This window comes from Ambystoma mexicanum, chromosome 4q (genome assembly GCF_040938575.1).
Source record: "Ambystoma mexicanum isolate Mex_15411 chromosome 4q, UKY_AmexF1_1, whole genome shotgun sequence".
In the NCBI taxonomy this organism is placed as follows: domain Eukaryota; kingdom Metazoa; phylum Chordata; class Amphibia; order Caudata; family Ambystomatidae; genus Ambystoma; species Ambystoma mexicanum.
This window is the reverse complement of record NC_090928.1, coordinates 259833321-259857995: the sequence shown is the minus strand read 5'-3', so window position 1 is coordinate 259857995 and position 24675 is coordinate 259833321. Positions and strand designations below refer to the sequence as shown.

The 24675-nt window shown below is 43.9% G+C and overlaps 1 protein-coding gene across 2 annotated transcripts in view; it reads left to right on the top strand.

The window, feature by feature from the left end:
- Positions 1-24675, top strand: part of AHCTF1 (AT-hook containing transcription factor 1) — a 2174249-nt gene that overhangs the window by 1905540 nt on the left and 244034 nt on the right. For both annotated transcript variants that reach the window (XM_069607832.1, XM_069607831.1), the window contains one exon: positions 3942-4135. In XM_069607832.1, coding sequence (XP_069463933.1) covers positions 3942-4135 — 194 coding nt within the window. The remainder of the gene's footprint in view (positions 1-3941; positions 4136-24675) is intronic.

Here is a 24675-nt window from a genome sequence, read left to right as displayed (position 1 = left end):
AAGGAGTTAGATCAGTTCAGAAAAGTTAGTTCACAGGTCCGAGGTCACCCTAGGATAGAGAATCAAGGATTTACGGGACACCTTGAACAGTCTGTTGCAAGGGAGACCAGGCGGGACACAGTACCTGAAATGGTGAGAAAGCTCCAGTGGGGGCAGTTGTTCCTGGCAGCGGGTGCAAGTCGGTGCTTCGTCCAGGGGAAGAGAAGATCTCGACGTGGAGGAAAGCTGGAGGTCGTTGCACTGCCAGGGAAGAAATCAGCCGCGGAGTTTCCCGGTTAAAAGGTACTACCCTTTTATTTGCGGTAGTGGTGAAGCGTGGCTATCCGGCCGCCGGGGTGCTTGGCACAGGCGATTCGACCACGAGACGATCCAGGAAGGCGAACAAAGGTGAACTGGTTAACCCCACCAGCTCAAAGGAAGAAGACTCTCCTGGAAGGAGATCTTTGTCGTTGGGAAGTGGCGAGTTCGGTTCAACAGGGCTCCACCGGTGGTGTCGTCGTTGCAGGTTGGCTCAGCTTCTCCCTCTTCGGATTCTTTAGGTCCTGTGGCGACTTCTGAAGTTCCAGTCCCCAAAGCCCTGCTTTTATGCAGAAAACCCCCATTCATCAGTCCTAGCTGTCACTCAAACATGCTAAGTGGTGAGCCGCGCGGCTCACCACTGGGCCAATCACACAAGAGTGCGACTTGAGTTGCCGAGGCAACTCAGTCCAGGGTGCCTATTCCCCGTCCCACACATCCTGTAGACCCAGACAGAGTGGCACCACTTTTGGAGGCTTCTGGGCAGAAGCCCGCCAAAAGTGGAACAAAGGGCTCGACTTGGGTTGGAGTTACAGAGGCGAACACAAACGCCATTTTAAAACCGAGTCCTGGCAAAAAGACCCAACCGGGGAATAAATATTAAATAAATAACCCGACGGTATCTTTAACATTGCACCAAAAAAGTGGTGTGTTTAAAATGAATGGGAAAATCCCATAGGAAATATTCCGGTGGAATATTTCGCGTGGTAACCACTGCCACCATCCAAAAACTCGACAAGGGGGACTGGACAGTGCCCCCTTGAAAAACAGACCCAGGGGCAATCCAATTACCCTTACCAGTACTTCCACAATATGATGGTTTGTACTGGTTCTGTTCACAATTTAAGACTAGTAAAGTCAATGGTGACTTTACATGCCCTGGGAGACTGTAGTCAGTCCCAGGATATGGAGTCTATGTTGGGGGCCACTATGACACCCCTGTGTTACTGCACTGAGGGTACTGTGTAACACACTTACCAAAAACACATGAAGCCCTATGGAGTAAAAGACCCCATAGCCCATAAAACACATTACAAAGTCAAAGGACATTCTTAAATCATGCCTAAGAGTGGGAGAAAAAGAGTCTCACTCTTAGCAGGAGGAAAATATTAAACCCCAAAAATCCAGCAAAGCTGCTGGGGGACTCACTAGGTTTGGGAAATTAGCCTATACAGAGAATTCTCCCTAGCAATAGCAAACCCCAAGTATGGCACAATCCATATTCTGCACATTTCATTGTCGGAATAGTATGTGTGCCTAGTTGACTCTGTACTGGATTTATATTGGGGGTGGGGGGGGTTCCCTTTAGGGACATTTGCAAGTTACAGCCTTCTTTTCTCCACTATTATCAAACAAAGACTGCCTTCAGCCAGTGGTTTTTAGATCGCCAGCTTGCACAGGGAAACCGGGTATTAGTGTGCCTTACAATTTCTTGCTTCATTAATGAGAGAGCACTAAGGGCAAGTCTTGTAAACCAGGTATGGGGAAATAAAAAATATACAGTGGCTCATGCACGAAAAGTACGCTTGGTGGAACTTTCCCATGGTATTGCTAGGCAAATCGGTCCAAAACTGAATCCCTAAAGATATTGAGAATGTTACTGGCCGACTTAGCCAACAAATGTAACATCTGCATATGATTTTGTTTTCTTTTGTTATATTTTTACCTAGTGTGACGAATTTGAGGACGTCGTCCCTTCTCCCTTAGGGGGGAGACCTTTCCCATGGGGCCAGGGTGGTGCATCCACAGGGCAATAATCCCCCTGAGCATGGTGCACTGAAGGAAGATCACATGGGGCAGGAATTCCCCTATGGAATTGGAGATAATCATCATCAGAGAACGCAGTGTCAATCTGCTCTACCATGTCCAAACACCTTAACAAATCCTCCTGTTCCTTCCCAGGATGAACCTAATAATATATTTTTGCCAAGTCAGCCAAACTTCTTTATTATGTTGTTACCCTGCTAATTATCGTAACCTGGATAACAACATTGAACAGTCAGATAATACAGTGTATTGAACATGTAGCTTGAAAGCTGATAATGTGACAAAGAAGATGCCCAATATATATTATTGCCAACCCAAGTTACATAACTGCAATTAAAACCCAGACGCTACAAAGTATTGTGCTCTAACTTGAAGCCTGGTACTGTGAATTAGATGATTATCTGGAGAAGGATCACTAGCAAGGAATTGAGCGAGCTGTCTAGTTCCCAGAGTCTAGTGATTGGCTATACAGAATACAAGCTTATGTGGGAGATCCATGGGAGTTCAAGCTCAGATGCAGAGGAGGTCCGAGAGCCATCTCCCGAAGAGGACAAGTGGGAGTGATAACCGGATGTGAAGCAAACCACAGAAAAGATGGTCTGAAGGGGGCAGGGCTCAGTCAGCAGAGACACTGCAGACACCTAGATGCTACTGGAGCCTCCAGGAGGACCACAGCTGCCTGGGAACCGCCAGTACCATCAAGGTGATGCCAGACAGGAATGCAGTTTGCTCCGGAGCTGTGAGCGGTTCGGGAAGCCGCGGGGTGAACTCAAAAACCTGAGAATAAGAGTTTCTGGGACCCTACCCTTTGAAAGTCAGAGGGAAACCAGTGAGAAACCAATAATAAGAGGGTCTGGGACCCTACCCTTTGAAAATCATTGGGAGACTAATGACAAACCTAGCAGATGCAATTTAACCATTTGTGTCTCGGACCCGCATCCAAAAGCCAGAGAGTCTGGGACCCTAACCAAAATGAGTGTCTGGGGCCCTGAACTACATCAGAGAGAGTTGTAAATTTGGCAGGTAAGTGAACCAAGGTAGATACAACAAAACCATGCAGTCTAGGACCCGTACCCAAAAGCAGGAGGGCCTGGCACCATAGCTAAAGAGAAGATCTGGGAGCCTGAAGTGAACAAGAGACAATTACATACTTGACAGGAAAGTGAGTCAAAGGGCTACAACATCGCTGTGGGAGTCTGGGACCCGCACTCAAATAAGAGAATAATATAAGATTAAAACCCTGTGATAGAAGAGGGAGAGTTCTACACTTGGTAGCGGATGTGCGAATCCAATAGGACACAAGAAATGTGACGTTAACACTCCCTCTCAAACCATATTGTTATTTAAGACCAGAGCAACTCTAGGGGAAAGGAGCACAACCCTAGCATTTGGAAACTTGCATTTTTTGAGTATTATTTTTGCATTACTTTTTATTACCAACGGAACTGAGCACTTTTCTGTTTGAAAACACAGTGAACACGTATTACTTTGAGAGGAGACCATCATTGCACAGATATCTTAAGTTATTAGTGTTATCGACAGAAGTAGGTTTTCGACACACATGACAGTGACAGACTTTTTAGTTTCGGACTTCGTGACAAAACAATTTGTTTCTTTTGAGGTAGGGACATTCCTCTTACCTTTAGGGATAGATGGGCATTTTTCCAACCTCATTGTTATTTCATTGTGTCTGAACCTTCTCCACCCTTACACTAGACACTATTGTATGTGTACAATTGTCAAAAATAAAAGATATCACTTGTTTAACTAAATGGGGTCTACGTTAAACAATGTAACTGTGTTTTGTCATCTAGATATTGGATGCTCGTACAGTTGATCAAAATCTTGTATCTCATTGAAAACAATTTTCTCTACAGCTGTGATTAGTATACATGACAGTGAGGATATTGCTGCCACTCCTCCTGAGAGCAAACTGGAAGAGAGTGAACATGAAGAGCCACAGGAATATCATGAGGATGAGGTTGAAGTGGTCGAGAAAATGGAGATTGACGAGGCTCTACCGTTGACCTATATAGAATTGGAGTCCATAGGCTCTGTAACTCAAATTCATGTAAGCATTCAATTGTATTTTCACTTCTGGTTCTTGGTCACTTCCATTCTAACCCTTATTGTGGTGAAGTGGCAGCTTCTAACAATGCAAATAGGCTGGTTTTTATAACTGATTTTCTTAGATTCTGCTCTCTGAGACCACCTAGAATACAGTTTTGTTTGTCTGTACATGTGTCTTAACCTGATTGGTAAATGTAAGATGACCTGCTAGAAGGATGCATTTTGAAAGTTCTTAGTAACTTCAGTTGTTTGCATAAGTCACTCACTGGAGTGAAAAGATTTTTTGGTCGCATTGGTGAGAAGTCAATTTATCTGCTCTGATGTATCCCTCAAACTGTACCTTGTTGGTTTGGTGGACTTCAATCTAGAAGACCATGACAAAACTCAAGTAAACACAAAGCAGGGATTCTAGATCACTATGCCAAGTGCTTAAAGAAAAAAGTTGTTAACACAGCTGTTGGGGGACCTGCCCATAAGTACGCAAAGAATGCAGTGCTTCTTCCACTTCAAAAGCGACACCCTCAAAAGTAGTGACCAGCACTCACTGAGTTGGGAGCTATGCAGGACCCGGAGTAACTGTTTTTATAGCTGTAAGCAATGCAGAGAGAAGAACAGAAGTTGCACAAAGTTGCTGATCATGTGGTAGGTATGGCAGGCCAAACAGATACATAGCAACTGAGACAAATCAGGGTCCGCTACAACGGTTTATTTACATGAAAATTAAGGGCTGAAGTAAGTCATGTAATGTCTAATGATTGAGGTGTCTAAGACACAAGCTGGATTGATAAGGCCAACAGTGCAGCAGTTCAGGGAAAACACAATGTACCTGAGGGAGATATCAAAATCCTAGTCTAAGTGGGACCCTCAACGTCCAAGAATGACCGTGGACTGTGTTGTATCACTGTGGATTAGATTAAGTCCCTTACAGTTTGTGCAAGTTACTGTTCCAACACACTTCTTTGGATCCAGGTCCGCTGCACGTTTGGCCCTTCAAGGTTGATGGGGTTTTTCTTTTTTCCTGGGTCAGGCTATCTTGCCCCATCTAAAAAGCTTACAACCAAAAGACTTCAAAGGTTTTTCAGATCTACCATCTAGGTTTGGGTATCTTGCCTCTAGCAAGGCTAACTACGCCCTGTGTCTAAAGGGAACTCTGTCAACTCCTGTAATCCCCATTCTAATGGATTATTCCCTTCCACAGATTACTCATCTGTGATTTCCGTATCCCAGCTCATCTGTTATGAGCGCAGCTCCACTCGATGCCTCTAAGTACCCTGCGCTGCGCTTATAACTTCGTTCCCCCACCAAACTTTGGGGAAAAAAAAGTATATGCAAAGTTTGGTCAAGGGGGGGGGAGGCGCAAAGTTATAGAGGGGGGACCCAACATTTTTTTTTTCCCCATAGACTGAATGGAGAAAAAACTTTGCTCACGCCTACAGCCCAAACCGCTGGACTGATTTTCACCAGATTTGCGGGAGGAGGAAATCCGTCCAGTAATTTTTTTTTGAAAACCACCAAAAAGTAGATCCCAAAAAATGTGTGATATCTCGCTCCGCAGACACACTGCCCTGTTCGCTCCGCGGACGGGACACCGATTGGCCAATCGACCTACGTCGTGTCCGCTGAAAGACATGTTCGCTGATTGGTTGGAGTGAAGCGTGAGGTGCGTCACATTTCCTCGATGCGCCCGCCATTTTGGATCCGCGGACAGCACAGCGTGCAACTGAGCATAAATCTAATTTTGGGGAGTGTATTGGTGTGTAGGAAAGGGTGGGGGAGTGAGGGATGGGTCAAATGCTGTATTTGTTTAGGTGGGAGAAGGCTGTGATGTGTGCGCGGTCACCGCGATTGTCCCCGGACATAGCAAACACTGGGCGCACTACTGGGTATCTTACTATACTCTGATGTTGGTTTTGGGTAGTTAGTAGAGCATTGGGTGAAGAGGGTATGTATTGAAGAGTTTGTACTTTGGCTGTAATTAATGTTCTGATGCTTGTTAATCTGCTTAGAATCACATGCTGTGCATATGGTCCGACATCCAGTGGGAATCGCAGAGTATTGTATCTTGTCTTTCGGGGACAGAAAGGGGACTTCGTCATAGGCGTGTCTGTAACACTATCCCTATCGTGACGTGTAGTGTACCCAGAATTACTCACGCGCCAAGGTCCCTCAGATTGTTTTTTCTGCCCAGATAACTGGCTGCCCTATTGCGGAGATCTTCATAAGAGACATTGTTAATCCTTGTTTACCGACTTCGTTGGTTATTCCCCCTTAAAGTCACTTTGACGGTGTTCAAATACTACTACAAAAACTGCGGGAACTTTCGACGGCGGTGGACTTCAACGCCTAAGATCCGGCGGCAGAGCCATCCACGTCGCCGGGCCTCTTCGCTTTCCCCCTCTTTACCCTCTAGGTCTGGTTATCACCTTCATTACCTTTTGCTATGGAAAGGACACCATTTAGGTTTTGCCCATCTTGCAGGGTCAGATACCCTTGGAAGGACAAGCACGATAAGTGCAGCAACTGTCTGCCCCTTGACCACGACGAAGCACGGTGCACGGTCCGTAGACTCCTTCGACCTAAAACACTTATGGAGCGCTGCGTTAGGCCGCCTACGGCATGTCTGGTCATGTCACTACTAGTGATGACCAAGCATCAGTACCGGATGCCATCGACCTTACGATGGATCCTTCTAGGTCCGCCATGCCCATCCCCGACCCCACTAGGCCTGACCTATGGGGACAAGATCCGGCGACAGGGGCGTACAAAAACCCCACACTAAATGCACAACCCCACACCTGGTGTCAATGGTTCAGGCGAAATGGGCAAAAGTGCCAACAGGACCGCCAAAGATTTCGACGATACCTCTGATCGTGAAGATCAACAGCTTTCCCCGAATCCACAGCAGCGTCTTGCGACTGGGCCTTTGAAATAAAGGGCGCAACCTCAAAAACACAATTGGCCGGTGAAGCGTGCTCAGCTGACGCTTCGACGCCACCTAAGGCCCTGGTAGGAGAAAAAGCTACCGCTAGGCCTTCTAGTCTCTCGGTAGGTGAAAAATCTACTGCTAGACCTGCTAGTCATACGGCACCGCCCGCTTCGACGGACATCGCCGAAAGCATCGCGAGAATTACCTCGGCAGTTGGGCTGAAGCCTAAGGAGCTGACGAAGCGCAAGGAGCGTGCCACGGACACGTCGAAAGATGCGCCACAGCACCCCGATGCTCACGAGGACTATGAAGACGGTCATGAGCCTTTGTCTAGCGCTATTAATAACACATTTCTGCACCATAGGGAGGAAAATGAAGATTTTCTACCCATTGACCCTTCTGGTTTGTCTAAATGGACCAGGCAAAAATTTGAAGGGTGCATGGACCGTTTGGAAAGGTGTGTTTCGCTTTCAGAGCAACCAACCCCCAAGAGACCTCGGGAGGACCCCTTCTATGTCAACTTTGAGATTTCCTGGAAATTTAGGACCTTCTCAAGAACATTTCACTTCCATCCACCCTAAAGATGAAATCCAGATGGACACTTATCAAGACATTTACGGTGTGGAAGAGGATACTACTTTCCTACAGAACTACACTGCGTATGACCAGGCAGATGCTATGGAAAACTGGGAGAACACTCATCAGGATGAGATGGAGCCATGGGTTCTCCCTACTCACGGATGTCCTAGGTTTGGATTCCCCTCCTTTCACTCCGGCCCGCCAGGCTTCGCCAGAAGACGATCATATGGCTTTCGATGCCATTTAAGGAAGGCAGCCGATCATTTTCAGATCGCCACCCAGGAGGCCATACCTGAACAAGATTTTGTGGAGGACATTCTTAAAGAGAAACCCCTCTCCAGCCAAGCCATTCCCCTCCTAAATTCCATTAAAAGGAGATTGGCTCCTTCCCTGGTCACACCAGACCTGGGCAGTGACTCCAAGGGTGGAGAAATTATTTCGGCCATCGTCTACCGACCCTCAATATATTAAAAGCCACTCCACCCCCGATTCCCTAGTGGTTACCACCACCCGGAAACCGGCAGGAGTACCCCTTGCTACAGGAGAGGCACCTCCCGATAAGGAGTGGAAAAGACTGTACGCCTTGGGTAAGCGAATTAGCACGGCAGCTGCTTTTACCATGCGCATAGCAAACACTAAGTTGCTTGCTAGTTATGCCAATCCACAGTGGGACCTGATGCAAGAAAATCTCCAGGAAGGGCCGGAACCCGCAAGAACTAAATTACTTGCTATCGTGGCCGAGGGCAGGCAGGTCAACTAAAATGTATTAAACACCCTGGATACTGCAGAGACGGCAGGAAGGTCCCTAGCTCAGGGCACCCTGCTCAAACGGCACGCCTGGCTCCGAAACTCTGGCTTCAAGCTGGAGACCCAAGCAGCCCTTTTATAAATAAACCTATCGATGAATCTAACCTCTTTGGTAAAGCAGTCGACGAGGCTCTGGAGACTGGCAAAAAAGAGCATGAGACTCTTAAGTCTCTTAAACAAATCACTCAGAAGCCCTCTCCCCAGAGGGGAACCAGTTCCCGCCGGTCTTTTCGAGGCCAATTCCGTTCCTCACAGAACATGTACAATACGGGAAACAACTGGAACTGAGGGCAAGCATCCAGCACCCCCTCCAACTATCCACCTAAGGGTCAGCGCCGCGGGAAGGGTAGAAGCAGAGGCCCCAACTCCATGGGAGCCACAGCCTCTGGTCAGAAATGACCTACAGATTCAGTATCAATTCAAGGTACTCCCCTTCGGCATTGCCTCGGCGCCCAGGGTGTTTACGAAGGTCCTGGCGGTAGCAGCAGCACACCTGCGCAGACTATCTGTCCCTGTTTACCCTTACTTCGACGACTGGCTCATAACAGGGGACTCTTACCAAAAATGCCTAGGGAATACTCGAAAGACTATAGACCTCCTATTCAGTCTGGGATTCTCCATCAACGAGAAAAAATCCAGCTTAGACCCCAGTCAAGTCAAGCAATTTCTAGGGGCCCTGATTCAGAAAAAGGACGGCCTTGTCTTCCCCTCCAAAGAGAGGGTTCAGAACATGCTTTCTCAGATCATTCAATATGTAGCCAGTCGGCAAGTGACGGCACGCAAGGCCATGCGCTTGCTAGGTATGATGGCATCATGCATTTACTTAGTTCCCCACGCGCGTCTGCACATGCGTCCCATGCAAGAAAGAGTGGTTCAACAGCTAGTGGTGTCAGCCAGCGGACAATGCAAAGATCTGGTAGTTGTCTCGCCAGCCCTCGTTCTCTCTCTGCAGTGGTGGTCGAGGGAAAACCTCTTGAAGGGGAAGACCTTCACCACTCCTGCAGTAGAAGCCACTCTCACAACAGACCCATCTCTCACAGGGTGGGAGGGCCCTCACCTGCTTCAGCAGACAGTGCATGGAGTGTGGTCCCCACAAGTAGCATCCAACCGAATAAATCTGTTAGAACTGCTAGCGGTATTCAAAGCACTGAAGGCCTTTCAGACAAAGCTGCAGTGGAAGACAGTCCTGGTCCTGACGGACAGCACCACAGCCATGTATTACCTAAACAACATAGTCTCCAACGTCTTCGCAGAATGGGGCTTCCCAGAGATCGACCTGTTCACAACTCAGGGGCACGCCCAGTGCCAAAACTATGCCTCCAGGTACCCCCAGAACCGCTCCAAGGGAAACGGACTCTGAATAACATGGTCAGGGAAATTTGTCTACGCACCCCCACCCGCCCCCCCCTCCCCCCTACTCCCCTACTCAACAAGATAGTGCACAAGATGCACAAGGAACCAGTTACTATGGTTTTGGTGGCCCCCATGTGGGCCTGCCAACCCTGGTACGCTCATCTAATGGAAATGTGCCTGACCCCCCCCAACGACTCCCCGACTGTGAGATAACCCTGCCTGTACAACATGTTGTCTCAGGACAGAGGGGAGACGCTACACCCATGCCCACAAACTCTGAACTTAGCAGCCTGGCTCCTGAGGTCATAGAGTTTGGACACCTTCAACTCCCTCTGAGATGCATGGACATACTCGGGGAGGCTAGAAAACCTAACATTCGTTATTGCTATTCCAGTAAGTGGAAACGCTTTGTAAGCCGGTAAGATAGCTCAGCGGGTTGAGCGCTCGCTGCTGCGATCTGAGCGTGAGCTGCAGGTTGCAGGTTTGAATCCCGGCAAGGCCAACTCAGCCTTTCATCCTTCCGAGGTTGATAAATGAGTACCAGTTTCGGTTGGGTGATATTGTATGTAAATATGTGCTCTGTAAAGCGCTTTGGATTAAGGCGCTATATAAATATCACATCATTATCATCATCATCTGGTGTAAAACCAAGGGCGTCAATCCCATTGACTGCTCGCCTACCCACATTGTGTTGTACCCAACTCATTTGTTAGACTCGGGTTTGGTTTTTAATTCCCTAAAGGTTCATCTAGCTGCTCTATCAGCCTACACTACGTCACAACAGAAAGAGTTGTGGTGGAAAATGCCTGTTATTAAAGCTTTTATGGAAGGGGTTAAGAGAATTCACCCCGCCCCCAATTTCTAACCCAGCTCCCGGATGGGATTTAAATGTGGTTTTAACCAGACTCCTGGTGTCTCAGTTTGAACCAATGCATAAAGCAAGTCTAAAAGACATTACTAGTGGCTATCACTTCTCTTTGAAGGGTTAGCGAACTACAGGCCCTTTCAATTCTAGACCCTTTGTTACAGTCCACAGGTATAAGGTGGTTCTGCGCACTCATCCCAGATTTGCGCCTAAATTCATCTCGAAGTTCCATCTGAACCAATCAATCGAACTACCCACTTTCTTCCAGAATCCAACTAGCATGGCTGAAAGAAGCCTACACACACTAGATGTGTGCAGGGCAGTCATGTTTTACCTGGAAAGAACGAAACCACTGAGGAAGACAAACCATTTTTCTGTTTCAGTTGCAGCTGGTAGAGAAGGGGATCCTGTCTCTAAATCAGCTATCTCAAGGTGGATTGTCAAATGCATCACACTGTTATACTCTTGCTAAGAGAGAATCGCTCCTTCAAGCCTAGAGCACACTCTACTCTGGGCAATGGGGCTCCCATAGCATTCATTGCAAATGTTCCCCTTGATTCCATTTGCAAAGGGGCATCCTGGAGTTCTGTACACACCTTTACAAAACACTATTGCCTAGACACTCATTTAAGACATATTTTCACTGCTGTTCCTTCTCATAACCCACCTCCAACTCCGGGTACTGCTTGCTAGTCTATACACAGCATGTGATTCTAAGCAGATTAACAAGCTTCAGAAGACATGCACTACTCACCGTAATAGCATTTCTGATGATTGTATCTGCTTAGATTCACATGCGCCCACCCTGCCTCCCCGCTCGGGTGGAAGGAAAATAGGCATCTTACTACTTTCTCTCGTATGTACTCACTCACAATAACCGACGTCCCCTTTCGGTTCCCGAAAGACAAGATGCAATACTCCACGGCTACCACTGGATGTCGGACCATATGCACAGCATGTTAATATAAGCAGATATAATCATCACAAATGCTATTACGGTGAGTAATGCATGTCTTTCCGAAGGTTAATTGAAGTGGATAGGTTTTGAGGTTGGTTGTGTTATGCTTTTGGGTTGTGGTCATTTGGCCGGTATTTGCTTGCATCGGTGTGTTATGCTACGGTGGTTGTGGCCAGGGCGTAAAGTCTTGGGTGCATGGCCGTAGGCCTTTGGCCATGTACCCAAGACTCTAGGCCTTGTTCACAACCACCGCAGCATAACACACCCATGCAAGCAAACATTTTGACTGTGGTATGTGGGCTGCTTAGGGGATATGGCAGTAGTCTAATAGTGTTTATGGGATAGTGACATGATGTGCGGTAGTTGGTTTGTTGGATTGTGTTCAGAATGTTGGTACTCAAGACTCTGGGCATTTTGGGTTGTATTTATTGGTCAGTTGTTAGTTTGCACGGGTGTGTTATGTTGTGGTGTTTGGGAGTCCAATCATTATATACTTACTGTTTGATTTGTTGTGGTTGTATGCAGTTTTTTCATGACATGGGTAATTGGAGCAGACATTGGGTTTTCAATCTCTGTGATAAAAGAAAAGATCACATGTTAGTGAAGGTAGTTTGTAATGAGTTATTGCATTGCATAGTAGTTATTTCTGTACTTTGTCAACCCTCATATTTAGTACTTTACAAGTACTATGGTTCAAACCAGTGTACTGTGCAATTTGCTCAGTTCTTGTGTTTGTTCATTAAATCATTGGGTCTCTGGGGAAAAAAGATCCATGCCGGATTAAAATAAAAAAACTTTCTACGCTGTGGTGCAATAGCTTTCTGTGGTTGATTTCATTAGGAGGAATTCAATAGGTGTATAGTTTTTGGTTTGGAAGTGGTGGTAGTATTGTTGCAATCAGATACCATTTGGTGTATTCTAATTGTTTATTTCTTGTTGCATTTTAGTAGTATGCATTTATCTGTTTGCTTGTTGCAGAATTTTGGGGCAGTTAGATGCATGTTGGCGTATTCTAACTGTTGTTAGTTTTGAGGGTTGTTGAGGGTATTTTTTATATGTAATAAGTGTTGCAGGTTTTCCTTAGAAAAATGTGTATTGACGTTTTCTGGTTGTAGTTGGATACTAGTTGGCGTATTGTAACTGTTTATAGTTTTTCACTGTTAGATACTTGTTGCCTTAGTGTATTAGTTCATGGATTTAAGGGTTATTGAGGAGATTTTGTTGATGTTCATATTCAGATGAGTGATTACATTTTGTTTTTAAGAATATTAAGTAAGCGTTTACAAGATTTGCTGGTAATCTCTGCTTTAGAGTAATGGTAGTATCATTACATTAGAACCATCCACAATTCTTTTTTTATTTATGCAGTGTAGTGACCTGCATTGGTTGTGGCTCCTGCATGGTAGATTAGATCTATTGTTGTGAAGGTTTTCTTACCAATTGATACTTGTCCATGTGTGAATCCAGTCATCTTGCAGTTGTTTTGGTACCATCTACATTGTAACGTAAAAGCATTACTATTACGTATTCACTATGTGACTGTATTTGTAAGGTGGAACGATTATCGGAAATGCAGGTAGTACATAATCTGCCATGGTTTGCATTTTGTACAAGTTGCTGAAATGGAATGGATTCACAGTTAGGTATGGATACATACATGAAGTGTTCATTAGGGACTTGTTCCTGTGCAACATGGCTGCAGAGAGTGCATGTATGTTTGCAAATGTATGAAATCTGGAAGTTTTTATTTATAGGTATGTTTTTGTTTTCTAGTACTTGTAGTAAGTACATTAGACATTCTTGTGGATCTTCTTGTGTGTTTATAGTGAATTTGACCATTCCAGCACAGTAGTCCAAATCCTGCCTTATTCCGGAAACACTAAGTGTTGTCAGGATTGTTGGTTGCATGTCTGTGAATGACTAAAATTTGCAAACACAATTGGTCTGTTCCATTTAAGTAAATGTTTTCAACAATTGGAATATAATATGGATTGCTACATTTGCATAGCAATTTACACCAGTTGTATTTGAAAACATAAATGGACCAGACCATTCTGTGTCCAACTCATTGGTTCGGAGTGCGCGTTGTTTCTTTGAAGAGGTAGTTGGTTTTGTTTGTGCACGAGATCCTTCTTTGGTTGTGGTCATTGATGAAGTATTGGCTTCATTTAATTTATTTGGAGGTATTGCTGTTAGATCCTGCATAATTTGAGTCTGAAGTAGTTTTCTGTTACAAACTTTAGCTTTTTGAGGAACAGGATAGGTTTTGAGATGGGGGCGTAGCGTGCACACAGTCTATTGTATTCTAGAATGCAAGGAATATCAGCGTTTACTTTGCTTGTATCAAAGTTGACTAGAAAAAGTCCATCAAGTGTACGTAAGCGTGATAGTGCTACATAGCTCATGCCTTCTTTAGAGACTGTGCTACCAACATATCAATGCTTTATCTAGGGTAAGACCTTGTGATTTATGAATGGTGACTGCGTATGCTAGTGATAGAGAAAATTGTTCTCTGCGCACATACATGTCTTTGAAAAAAAGGAATCTGGCTGTTGAGCGTCCTATCCTTTTAACTTCTGATAGTTTGTCAAAGTGAATATTGACAAACTGAATGTTGTTGTCACGTGGGTATGTTTGAAAGCCAACAACTGTACCAAGTGCTCCATTAACTAGTCCTTGCTCCACGTCAAGGTTACGTTTAAGCATTACTCTACAGTTTAAAGATAATTTTAATATTTTCTCCAAACCAGCTGGTGGAGATAGTTTTCTAAGGTATTTAGTCGTGCTGTGGCTTGTTCACACATGGGTAGTGTCTGTTATACCGTGGACGTCTAGTTTGTCTGTGGAGGAAATTTCAACTATTGGTTACATTTCTTTTTTCAACATTGTTTCATTTTTATTGTGCACAGCTTGCAAGAGTTGGCATCAAGGACATGCAGTTTACATTTTTGCGTGCTAATTGTTCATGACATCAGTAGCACATGAGTTATGGCCATAGAGTGCATTGATGTGCCTGGTATTTAATATAGCTTCTGCTTCTTGAGATAGTACACCAACTCTAATACCTTTTTTAAATGTTGGCGTACGTGAGGTCTGCAGACTGACGCATGTTTTCAGTTAATTCTTTGTATTGGAAATGTTGCCATGGTTCACATTTCCTATGCTGCCGAGAGTTTTACGGCATAGTTTGTGCCCTAAGGTTTTAAAAATAGGTTCGCCTTTAACTGGTGTTAATGTGTTTTCCTCCAAAGAGTTCTTTGTAGTCTGTTTTCAGGATCTCTTGTAATCTGAGGTGAATCAAGGCTAACATTAGGTTGGAATACATGCTCACCTCATCTATTAGCAGCATTTTCATTTGTTTCAAAACTCTGCGTAGTTCCATTGCAGCTTCTGGAGAAAGTTTGTAGCAGTTTAATATGTTTTGGTGTTCTTCTGGAAGGAGTAGTAATCAGTGTAAAGTGACTCTGCCTATGTTGTAGGCGGCAAATCCTGTGGGGGGGCAGTTGCAACAGCTGACAGTTTGTTGTTTGTCAATTGTTGGAGAAACTTGCTGATGGTTTTTATTAAGAATGTTTTGCCTGAACCAGCTTGACCACTCGCATATAGTAGTATAGGTTTGTAGTCTTGACGGGTACAATTTTTAGTTTTGTGCTGCATACCATGTTCAATTTGTTTTGTTATTTCTAGAAAAATGCTACGCTGCTCATTGTTTAGTTGTGATTTCAGTAAAGCAAAGTCCTGTAGATTGCTCATCCTGACACATGGTGTTTTCGACTTCAGTCATGGCTAATTCTGCTTCGTTTGCTATGAGTGGCTGTCCAAGTGGTTCTTGGCTTCCTGTTACAGAAGGTTGACTGTTGTCAGCAGTGTCTACATTTATTTGCGCCTCGAGTAGTTCTTCTTGATGCTGTTCATTGTGTAACATTGTTTTGTACTGTGTAAAGTTTGTCTGTTATAGCGCTTTCATTTGCTTTGAAAGCATCTTCATAGGAGTCAGGGGTATCTAGTAAATATTCTTATTTTCTCCAGGGTTTAAAAAGTTGTAGTAGGGACTTTATTTCTTTATGTTGAGGAGTTTTTAATGACAATTTGATATGAATTAAGCTTCGTTTGGTAAGTCTCACTAGGCTGCCTTCACAATTTTCCACTCTGTGGGCCTCATTACAACTCAGGCGGTAAGGGGTTTACGGCGCCATAAACAGCGCCGACCCTTACCGCCTGAGTACGAGGTCCCTTAGCGCCATGGCGGATTTAACACCTGCTTTTAGCAGGTGTTAAAATCCATGGCGCTAAGGGACCATGGAGTTAATTACGCCACCGTAATTTACGGTGGCGTAATTAACGCCTTCCCCACTCCCATTATGCCCTATGGGGCAAAAATGGGAATGGGGAAGGGTAAATGGGGATTGGGGACTTACCACCCCGCCAAGCTCGGAATGGGGCGGTAAGTCCGCCAACCACCATGGCGTAAACGTAGTTTACGCCATGGTGGTAAAGTCACGGCCCAGGCGGTAACTTACCGCCTGGGTCGTAATGAGGCCCTGTGTCTGGTTTAATATTATTTTTGTATGTCAGGTTTTTGGCTATGTGGTATAGACACATGGTTTCTAAAGTGGTAATCCTGTTTGGGTAGTATTTGTCTAGTAAGTCGTTTTTCAAAATGTCTTCGCTGTTGGGATCATTTTTGGCTATTGTTTCTATGTCTTCATTTGTATTTGTATTTATTTATTTGTATTGCGCACCTTGCCCGGAGGCTTGCGGGCGCATGTTTAGTAGGCAGTTACAAGTTGCAGAGGAGAAGTTACAGGTTCCAGGAGAAGAGGTTAACAGTTACATAGGTAGTGATACAGTATAACATGAACGGTGAAAATGACAATGATACAGTATAACATAACGGGTGAAAATGACATAGATAATAACAACAAGGTAGCAGTACCCAAGGTTACAGTAGAAGGGTACGCGCTGTGAGCAGTTACAAATTTACAGGATGTCTTGTTCCCGTAACCAAAGTTTAGCTTTGGTTTTGAATACGTGGCAAAGCGGAATGTTCCTTAGTGCATTGGGGAGTGAGTTCCAGAGCTTGGCAGCAAGGACCGGAAAACTTGACCCTCCTGCCGAGCGTAATTTGAAGCTGGGGATGTCCAAAGTGATTTGATAACTCTTTTTCCAGATTTAGCTGGACCAAGGTTTAGCCATACTATGTTTTCAGATTTTCCATACAAGGCAGTACCTGTTAAACGGTCTGCAGCTTCATAGCAGCCACATTCTCTATGGAAGAGCATTTTTATGCCTAAGCTGTACAATTTCTGTGACAGTGACTTACCTTTGACACTGGCTAACTTAAGACATGAAGTTGTTCACTTGACCTGTCGTTGAAACTGGTCTAGGGAAACCAAAGCGGCACTTGGTGTAGTATTTCCCTTTGTTTTTTATATTTGCGACGACAATAGTTTCCACCTTGTGTCTTTGAAATTGTAAGATGTGTGCATCTAGGTCACTATGTGTAACTTGTGAAGGGATTTCACAAGTGATATATTTCTGAATGAACTGTAAAACAGTGGCATCACTGTCCTGCCCAAATTTAGGAGCATCTTTAATCCACAAAAGCATGTGGATGTGTGGTGCTACTCTAGCTTGGTATTCGTTTCTCCAAAAGAAGTGTTGCACTTCTCAGAGGGGAGTCATTGTTTTATTACAAATGAAGTGTAGCATAGTAATGAAGCGATGATAGAAATATCTTGATACATTTAAAGGATCTAGAGAGCAGAGTTCTCCTGGTGTTTTCATATCTATTTGTTTTATTTTGTTTGCTATGCCTAGGAAATCGTGCAAATCTACCCATGCATATTCTGCACAACTTAATGTCACAAACCAAGTGGGTGGCCCAAGGTTTCTTATCATACAGCGTACATCTGCATGGTGTTGGAACCAGTATTCTTTTTTACCACGCATGTTTGCTAAAGGATTTGTAATGTTTGATTGTAAAACTTCATCTTTTTCTTGCACTTTTTGTAGTAATTGCTTACCTGACATATTTTGAAAATTGGTACCTGATTTCAATGTATGTGCAACTCCATAGCATAGAGTTGCTAGTTCACTTTCAAAGAGAAGGTGGAATATGTATTCCACGTTTTGTCTGAATCAGGGGTCTTCAGAATTCGTAAAGAGCGGTATTCTGATGCTGTTATTTGTGTGGGTCTTTCATCGTACCTTGCTCCTTTTCCAGTAGGAAAGGGTAGAGGAAAGGCTTGTGCTTCTACACTTTTTTCCCATATGCTGATTGGAGATCCTTTGGCTTGTCGTGTTTGGTACGTTTCCAATGCATCATCTATGCTGTCTTTAGAGTGCAGTGGGTGAATTGTATAATGGTCTAAAATATTGGATTCTGTAGTAGGATCTAGAAGTTGAAATTGGCCAGTGCCTGACGAGTCTTGAATTATGTCAGTGGTTTCCCTCAGGTTTTCTTCGATGTTTATTTCTTTGTAGTATTCATTTTTGTCTTTTAGATATTGCAGGGCTTCTCTAACTTTATGTAAGTCAACTAGTTGCTGCCACATTTTTTTGAGACAGTCTTTTGTAGGTACGCCATTTACTAAGATAATCAAAGATTGCACTCCCAGAGTGTGTACATTTTCTTTGAGATCTAATGGCAAATAAACTGCTTTTCCACAAATGCCTTTTAGTAATTCAGAGGGAGGTAGTTTTGCTGTTTTTGGTTCAAGGCATATTATTGCTTGAAATGGGTGCACTGTTTGAAGTATGATGCTCTCATACAAGTTAAGTTGTTGCATCAGTAGTGGGAATAATTCCAAGTTATTAGTGATGGCACGTGAAGCTATTTGGTTGTTGTCAAATTTTGCAGTGCGGTAACTGCAAAGTATTAAGGGGTTAGTAATTTCGTATTTGTTTTCTGCTATAAGATAGAGAGCTAATTGGAACCAGTTGGAACCACTTGGATTCTTCATTGTCTTCTATTTTGTACATTGCCTACAGTTTTTGTGCTATTTTTGTAAAACAGTACTGTGGCTGCACACACATACATGGTTTGGTACTTCAGCAGATGTGCTTTTAAACTTTAGTATTTCTTCTTTGTATGTGTGTAGTAGAAGGTTGTCATCTGTAAAGTTGTTGCTAGTTTGTTCTAAAGATATTTAGTTTTGTAAGTGGCTTTCAATTTCAATTTTTTTTTCTGGATGTGGTCTATTTCTTTGAGTAGTTCTTTGGCTGTACCATGTAGCAGAATGTTATTTAAATTGGACAGTGCTAAAGCAGGACTTTTGACATAGTAAAGTTTATGAACAAGATTGCTTACAGTTGAATGGTGTGTTGTTATCATTTTGATTTTGTGGAAGGTGCTTTTGCAAATAGGTCCAGAAATACAGGCAAATGAATGTCCTTGTAGACCTGTGTATTTTCGCACTGGACAGGAGTCCATAGTTTGGAATAGTTTCATTTTCAATTGGTCTTTCCCTTTCACATACTGATTGAGGAAGTGGCATAAGGATGTGAAAGATTTTATGCCTATGTTACACATTGATGTGCACGGCCATTTGTAGACTGGACGTATTGGTTCAGTGGAATGAAGAGTTGATACTAATTTTGCTGGGGATATTTTTGTGAGCAGCGTTTCTTGTTCCATAATGGTATTAAGTTTATCATACCCTCGTCCTTTGCTATGTATGGCAATTGGGTTTCTTTGCTTTTGTTTGTATGCTTCTTCATTGAAATATGGTTTGTGCTGGTGGTGTAACTCCATTAACCTCCACAGATATTTGCGAAGCGATCTTTGTTGATATTCCTTTTATTGAGAAGTCTATTTTGTAGTTCAGTAGTTAGTTCTGTTAGTGGTTTCATTCTGTTTAAAACTAAAATAAATCATTTCCTTTTGAGAAGGATTGCACTGTCTGAGAGCTTCCAGGATACATTTTCTACAGTAGGTATTAAGGGTTGTGCATGATTTCTCTCCTGTTTTTATAAGGTTCTGAAGGACTCTGTGGTGGACATTTCTTGTAAAATAATGTTTTGGTATGCTTACTTGTGGCTACAGCAAGATTTATAGGTGCAGTGTTAGCACTAGTGGTAGCTGTAGTCTTTTTAATAACTTTCTGTTTAGTTTTACATTTTAAAAGAGGATTTAAAGTTTCTTTACTGGGAGCTGCTTTTGTTTTGCTTAGTGACTGTATTAGCTGTTTTGTATGACATTTTTGTATAAATTCTGCTAGAGATGGATGCTTTTTTTGTGCACTTTTATTTTGATTTGCTCTACTTCTGTGTTGCTTTCTACAGAGTTGCTTTTTGGTAGGCATTCTTTGGGGTCTGTTGGAGAAAAAAAGAAAGTGTGGGTTGGGATGTTGTGCAATGTATGTGTGCATTACGTATGAGTGTCCGAGTATGACGGTAGGCATGTATGTAGAGGTCCGTGATTGTGGAATGGGCTGTTACCTTATGTTGGGAAGGCTATTCTCGTATTTGTGTGTTACTATACTGGTGTTGAGATGACAATGCAAAGTGTGCACCTGCTGAGGTGCAATTCATAATACTGAATCTAATGCTGCAGCGTTAATACAATTGTTCACTAGAATTCTACAGTGTTTGAGTAAAAGTTAAAACATTATGGCAGTTTTGCACTTACTTTTTTTGATGCAAAGAGTAGGTTTCTTCTGAGTTCTCTTTTGTACTTCAGACGCTGCTGATTTTCAGGAGAGTGGTCTTCACTGCAATTGTGAAAGAAAGAAGTTAGTACATGTGTGTGTTAGTAGCACTCTTGTTAATGTAGACATGTATTTGTTTTTGTAGTAATAGTGCTTTCCGTTAATTGTGCATAGCATGTACATGCAGTTTCCTTTGTGTGTATTCTGGATATTTCACTTAGAATCTGTCAGTTGAACTTGCCTTAGAAATGATTACAATAGTAAGCACACAGAGCATACTTGGCGTTTTAAGGCAGTTGTCATGATGCCCGCTCCCGGGGAGCCGGTTCAAGCCCTGCGTCCCCGAAAGCGGACATCCAGTCCCCAAGGAAGGACCCAGCAACCCCATATAGGGGCCCTTTGGACAGTGTCCTGGCGCCTATGGCGCCAGGCTCATTATGGGAGTGCTTGGGTGCACTTACCTGATGCAGACCATGCTGCAGGATCCCGGCCTCCTTGAGGCCTGAAAGGAACTACTTTACCTGTGGGACTAATTTACCATCTGGGCGTGGTCGGGGAAGGATACATACCTGATTGGAGGAAGGATACATACCTGGAACTTCTTCCAAGGCTATTTAAACCCCACCCGAACAGCCACACGTGCTTCGCGTTGTTCTGCATCTAGCAGCTGGACGCTCACCGTGTCTGCTCCTGCATCCTGACTTCTGCCACGCCTGCCAGCATCCTGGATCACCTGCAAAGGAAGAGAAGAAGAGAACAGAAGAAGGAAAAGTCCTTACCTGCTAAATCCGCAACCCGGAGACATCTCGCCGACAATCCTGAAAAGGAAGGCTTTTATTTAAAAGCTCATCGCGTCGATCGCTGCACCGCCTCATTCCACTCACCTTTACAGGGCGCCTCCATGTTCAGCAGCGATCATCCTGATTCGCAGTCACGCCCCAGCGCCTAGGGAGAAAAAGACAAGAACAAAAGGTGAGAGAGAGAAGGGAATAAGGAAAGCTAAATCTCCATGTTAAGACTTACCTGTTGATTCATTCCCTCTTCATTTCGGGTCCGCGCCACACCCTGGCATTTCCGGACCCCGGCCCCTAAGGGGGAAAAAAGACATCAGCGTTAATGAGCGAATGAAAAGACATTACCAAAAAACGCTCATTAAAGACTTACCTGATTTCTACAAGGATTTCACCTCTCATCTCGGGTCGGTGCCTGTTCCCCGGCATTCCGTACCCCAGCCCCTATGGGGAAAAAGACACTAGCATTGGTACATTAATGCATGGACACAAGGGGAACCTCTTATCAAAAAAACTTACCTGGAAGCCAAGCAAGTTTGGTTCTCACCAATCCGAAAATATATTGAAGTAACTGGATACCAACGCGCCCCTGCATCAGAAGCAGGATGGAGAGCTCGTCCTTCCAGACCCTAAGAAGGATACTTCTTCCAGCCAGACAAGCCAGATTAGGGGGCCGGTCCAGTCCGTCTTCCGGACCCTGCGCATCACCTTAGAAGAGGTCACAGCAGCGTGAACCAGGCCAGCGCCTCCGTGGGAGTCAGGTGAGCGTTACAGCAGTGTTATTTGATGTTAGGAGATAGGAGAAATAACAGTATGCTTTTCTTGGTAGTTATACAGGGTAAATGGCAGGAACTCTGGTGAAAAGCATGCATTGTATGAATTTACAATGCAGAATACCCGCTACTTACCCTGGATAACTAGTAAAAATGTCATGCTGTCAGTTCTCTCATCTGCCATGATCAAGTGTCACTTTGATTGGTGTGTGTTTTTACAAATTTTCATATACCCATATCACAACACAGAACATGAAACCATACATTGCATGCATTTGAATATGGTTCTTGCCATATACAATCATATTGTTATTTCTCCCTTCTTTTTACATGAAATGACACTTTGTTAGAAAGCTGTGTGTGCTGTGTCTGATTACTATTGTAATCATTTCTAAAGCAAGTTGAAATTATACATTTTATGTAAAATGCCCAGAATGTACCCAAAGGAAACTGTATGTACATCCTATGCACTATAATGCATGAAATGTGGATAAATAGGTGGCAGTGGTTGAGAGCTGTCATAGCAGATCATAGAAATGACAGTAAGGTTTTTTTGCAGGTGATACTGGGTAAGTGGCAGGTACCCTGTTCCAATGCATTTATACAAGAGTTGTACATGTACTGTGCACAAAATATTCATACCTGTTTGTTTATTCACTTATTATGCGCACCAGACCCGTAGGTAATGGGGCGCAGCAGTAGGAAAATGCAAGGCTTACATGGTTACAAAATATACAAATATACAATAAAGGCTTATATGATTACAAAAATATGCAATATACAAATCTACAAGTTAGGCGAGTGGGACTCAGCTGATCTAGGTAAGGAGTTAGCCTAAAGGGTAGGAGACTAGGGGTCAGTAGAGAAGAGGTGTTTGATAGCATTTTTTCTGAAGTGTGGGTAGGGTTGGTCTGCGCTTAGGTCTTGTGGCAGTAGATTTCAAAATTTAGCCTTCACTGGGAAGCTATTACCACCAATTGTGGTAAGTCTGTATCTGGGTATAGCCAAGCAATTAGCATTGCCAGCTCTAGTTGGTCTGAAAGAGATTCTTCTATGAAGTCTATCTGTAAGGTAGCTGGGGGCAGCGTTATTTAGAGCTTTGTGGGTCAGTGATAGCGTTTTTAGCTGTATTTTGTTACCAGTGGACAGCCATTTATGTTGCTGTCTAATGGAGGAGATATGGGTTCTTTTGTTTATGCCAAGTGCTGCTCTCAAGGCATTATTTTGTAATGTTTGGAGCCTCTGGATGGTGATTTTATTAGCACCACTGTATAGGGCATTACAGTAGTCAATTCGGGATAGTATTAAGGTTCTGGCCAGGATCAAGCAGCTGTCGTTAGAGAGGAATGGCTTGCCATCTCTTATCAGCCTGCAAGTCTAGGCCGTGGTGGAGGCCAGGGATTTTACCTGTTTATCAAAGGACAAGGTGGAATCCAGGTAGAAACCAAGGGTTTTTACTTCCTTGGTGACTTTGATGGTATTCCCGTCGATATTGAATGAGGAAAATTCCTGACCTAGTTTTTTGATGTTGGCATGTGTACCCATGATTATCAACTCAGTCTTATCATCGTTCAAGCATAGGCCATGAGTGGCCATCCATGCCTGGATGAAAAGATATACCCTATTCACCAACTCTGTGTCCTATGATCCCCAGAAAGCGGGAGGAGAATCTGTGTATCATCTGCATAGTTGGTGTAGATGATACCCAGATGGTCCAAATCATCAAACAAGGGCTTGGTGAAGATGATGTATATAGTTCGAGAGACACAAGAACCCTGAGGAACACCGCACAGGATAGGGGTAGGGTCTGCGGCTGCCGATGGAGAGAATACTCTCATGGTTCTCCCGCTCAGGAAGGATTCAATCCATCTAATCGCCTCAGAGGAGAAGTGAGCGGCAGAATCAAGATGTCTACAGAGATTTTATTGTCCACAAGATCAAATGCAGCTGAGAGAACAAGTAGGAGCAGGAGTACTGTCTTCACTTTGTCCCTCAGCTCATCAATTTGGGATTTGAAATCAATAAGGCGGTTTCCGTTCCGTATAGAGGGCGGAAACCAGATTGTCTGTCTCCTAAGAGTTTATGCAATTCTAGGTGTTTCTGAATTTGGTTATAGGCAGCTATGTCCAATATTTTAAGTAAAAATGGCACTGTGGTAATGGGACGGTCGTTGGTGGGGATGAGAGGATCTAATGTCTGCTTCCTGTAGTTTATATTCATGCATGTGGATGTGCATGAATCTGCAAGTAGAAATCTTGGAGAGTTTTACAGTAGTTCTTGCTGTCGGTGCTTTGCAATCACAGCAGAATTGTACTTGGAGTGATCAACAGTACATCTAAAGTGCTGAACTGTGATGATGGAGTTAGATGTAGAGTTAGTGGATGTGATTGGTGGATGGTTGTATGACTGCTTAACAGTAGCCAATGAGGGAATGGTGCAGAGAGTGAAGTGGAAAGGGTAGAAGGGCTGCAAACTGGGCATGCCACATCCAGGGTTTTTTCAGCAAATCCAGCCTGGAAAGGGGACTGTAGGGATTAGCCAATCAGGTGTTGAAGTTTTTCGTTGCTGGAAGAGAGGGTGTGTGTGTAGTGAAGATGGCAGAGGTGAAGAAAGTGAGGGTGTTGGTTGTTGATCTATTTGTAAATGGTTTGCAGAGGTATGCTATGCTTAAACATAAGGCTGCCAGTTTTGGTTTTGAAGGAGTGGAGGTTTTTTGGTCAATTGTGCCTGGTTCCAATATGCAGGCAGTGGTTGGAGCTTGTAAGACTTTCTGCATGTGGAAGAGTCCAGATGTAGTGGTACTGCATTGGGGTGCACTGTAGGTGTCTTACATATACA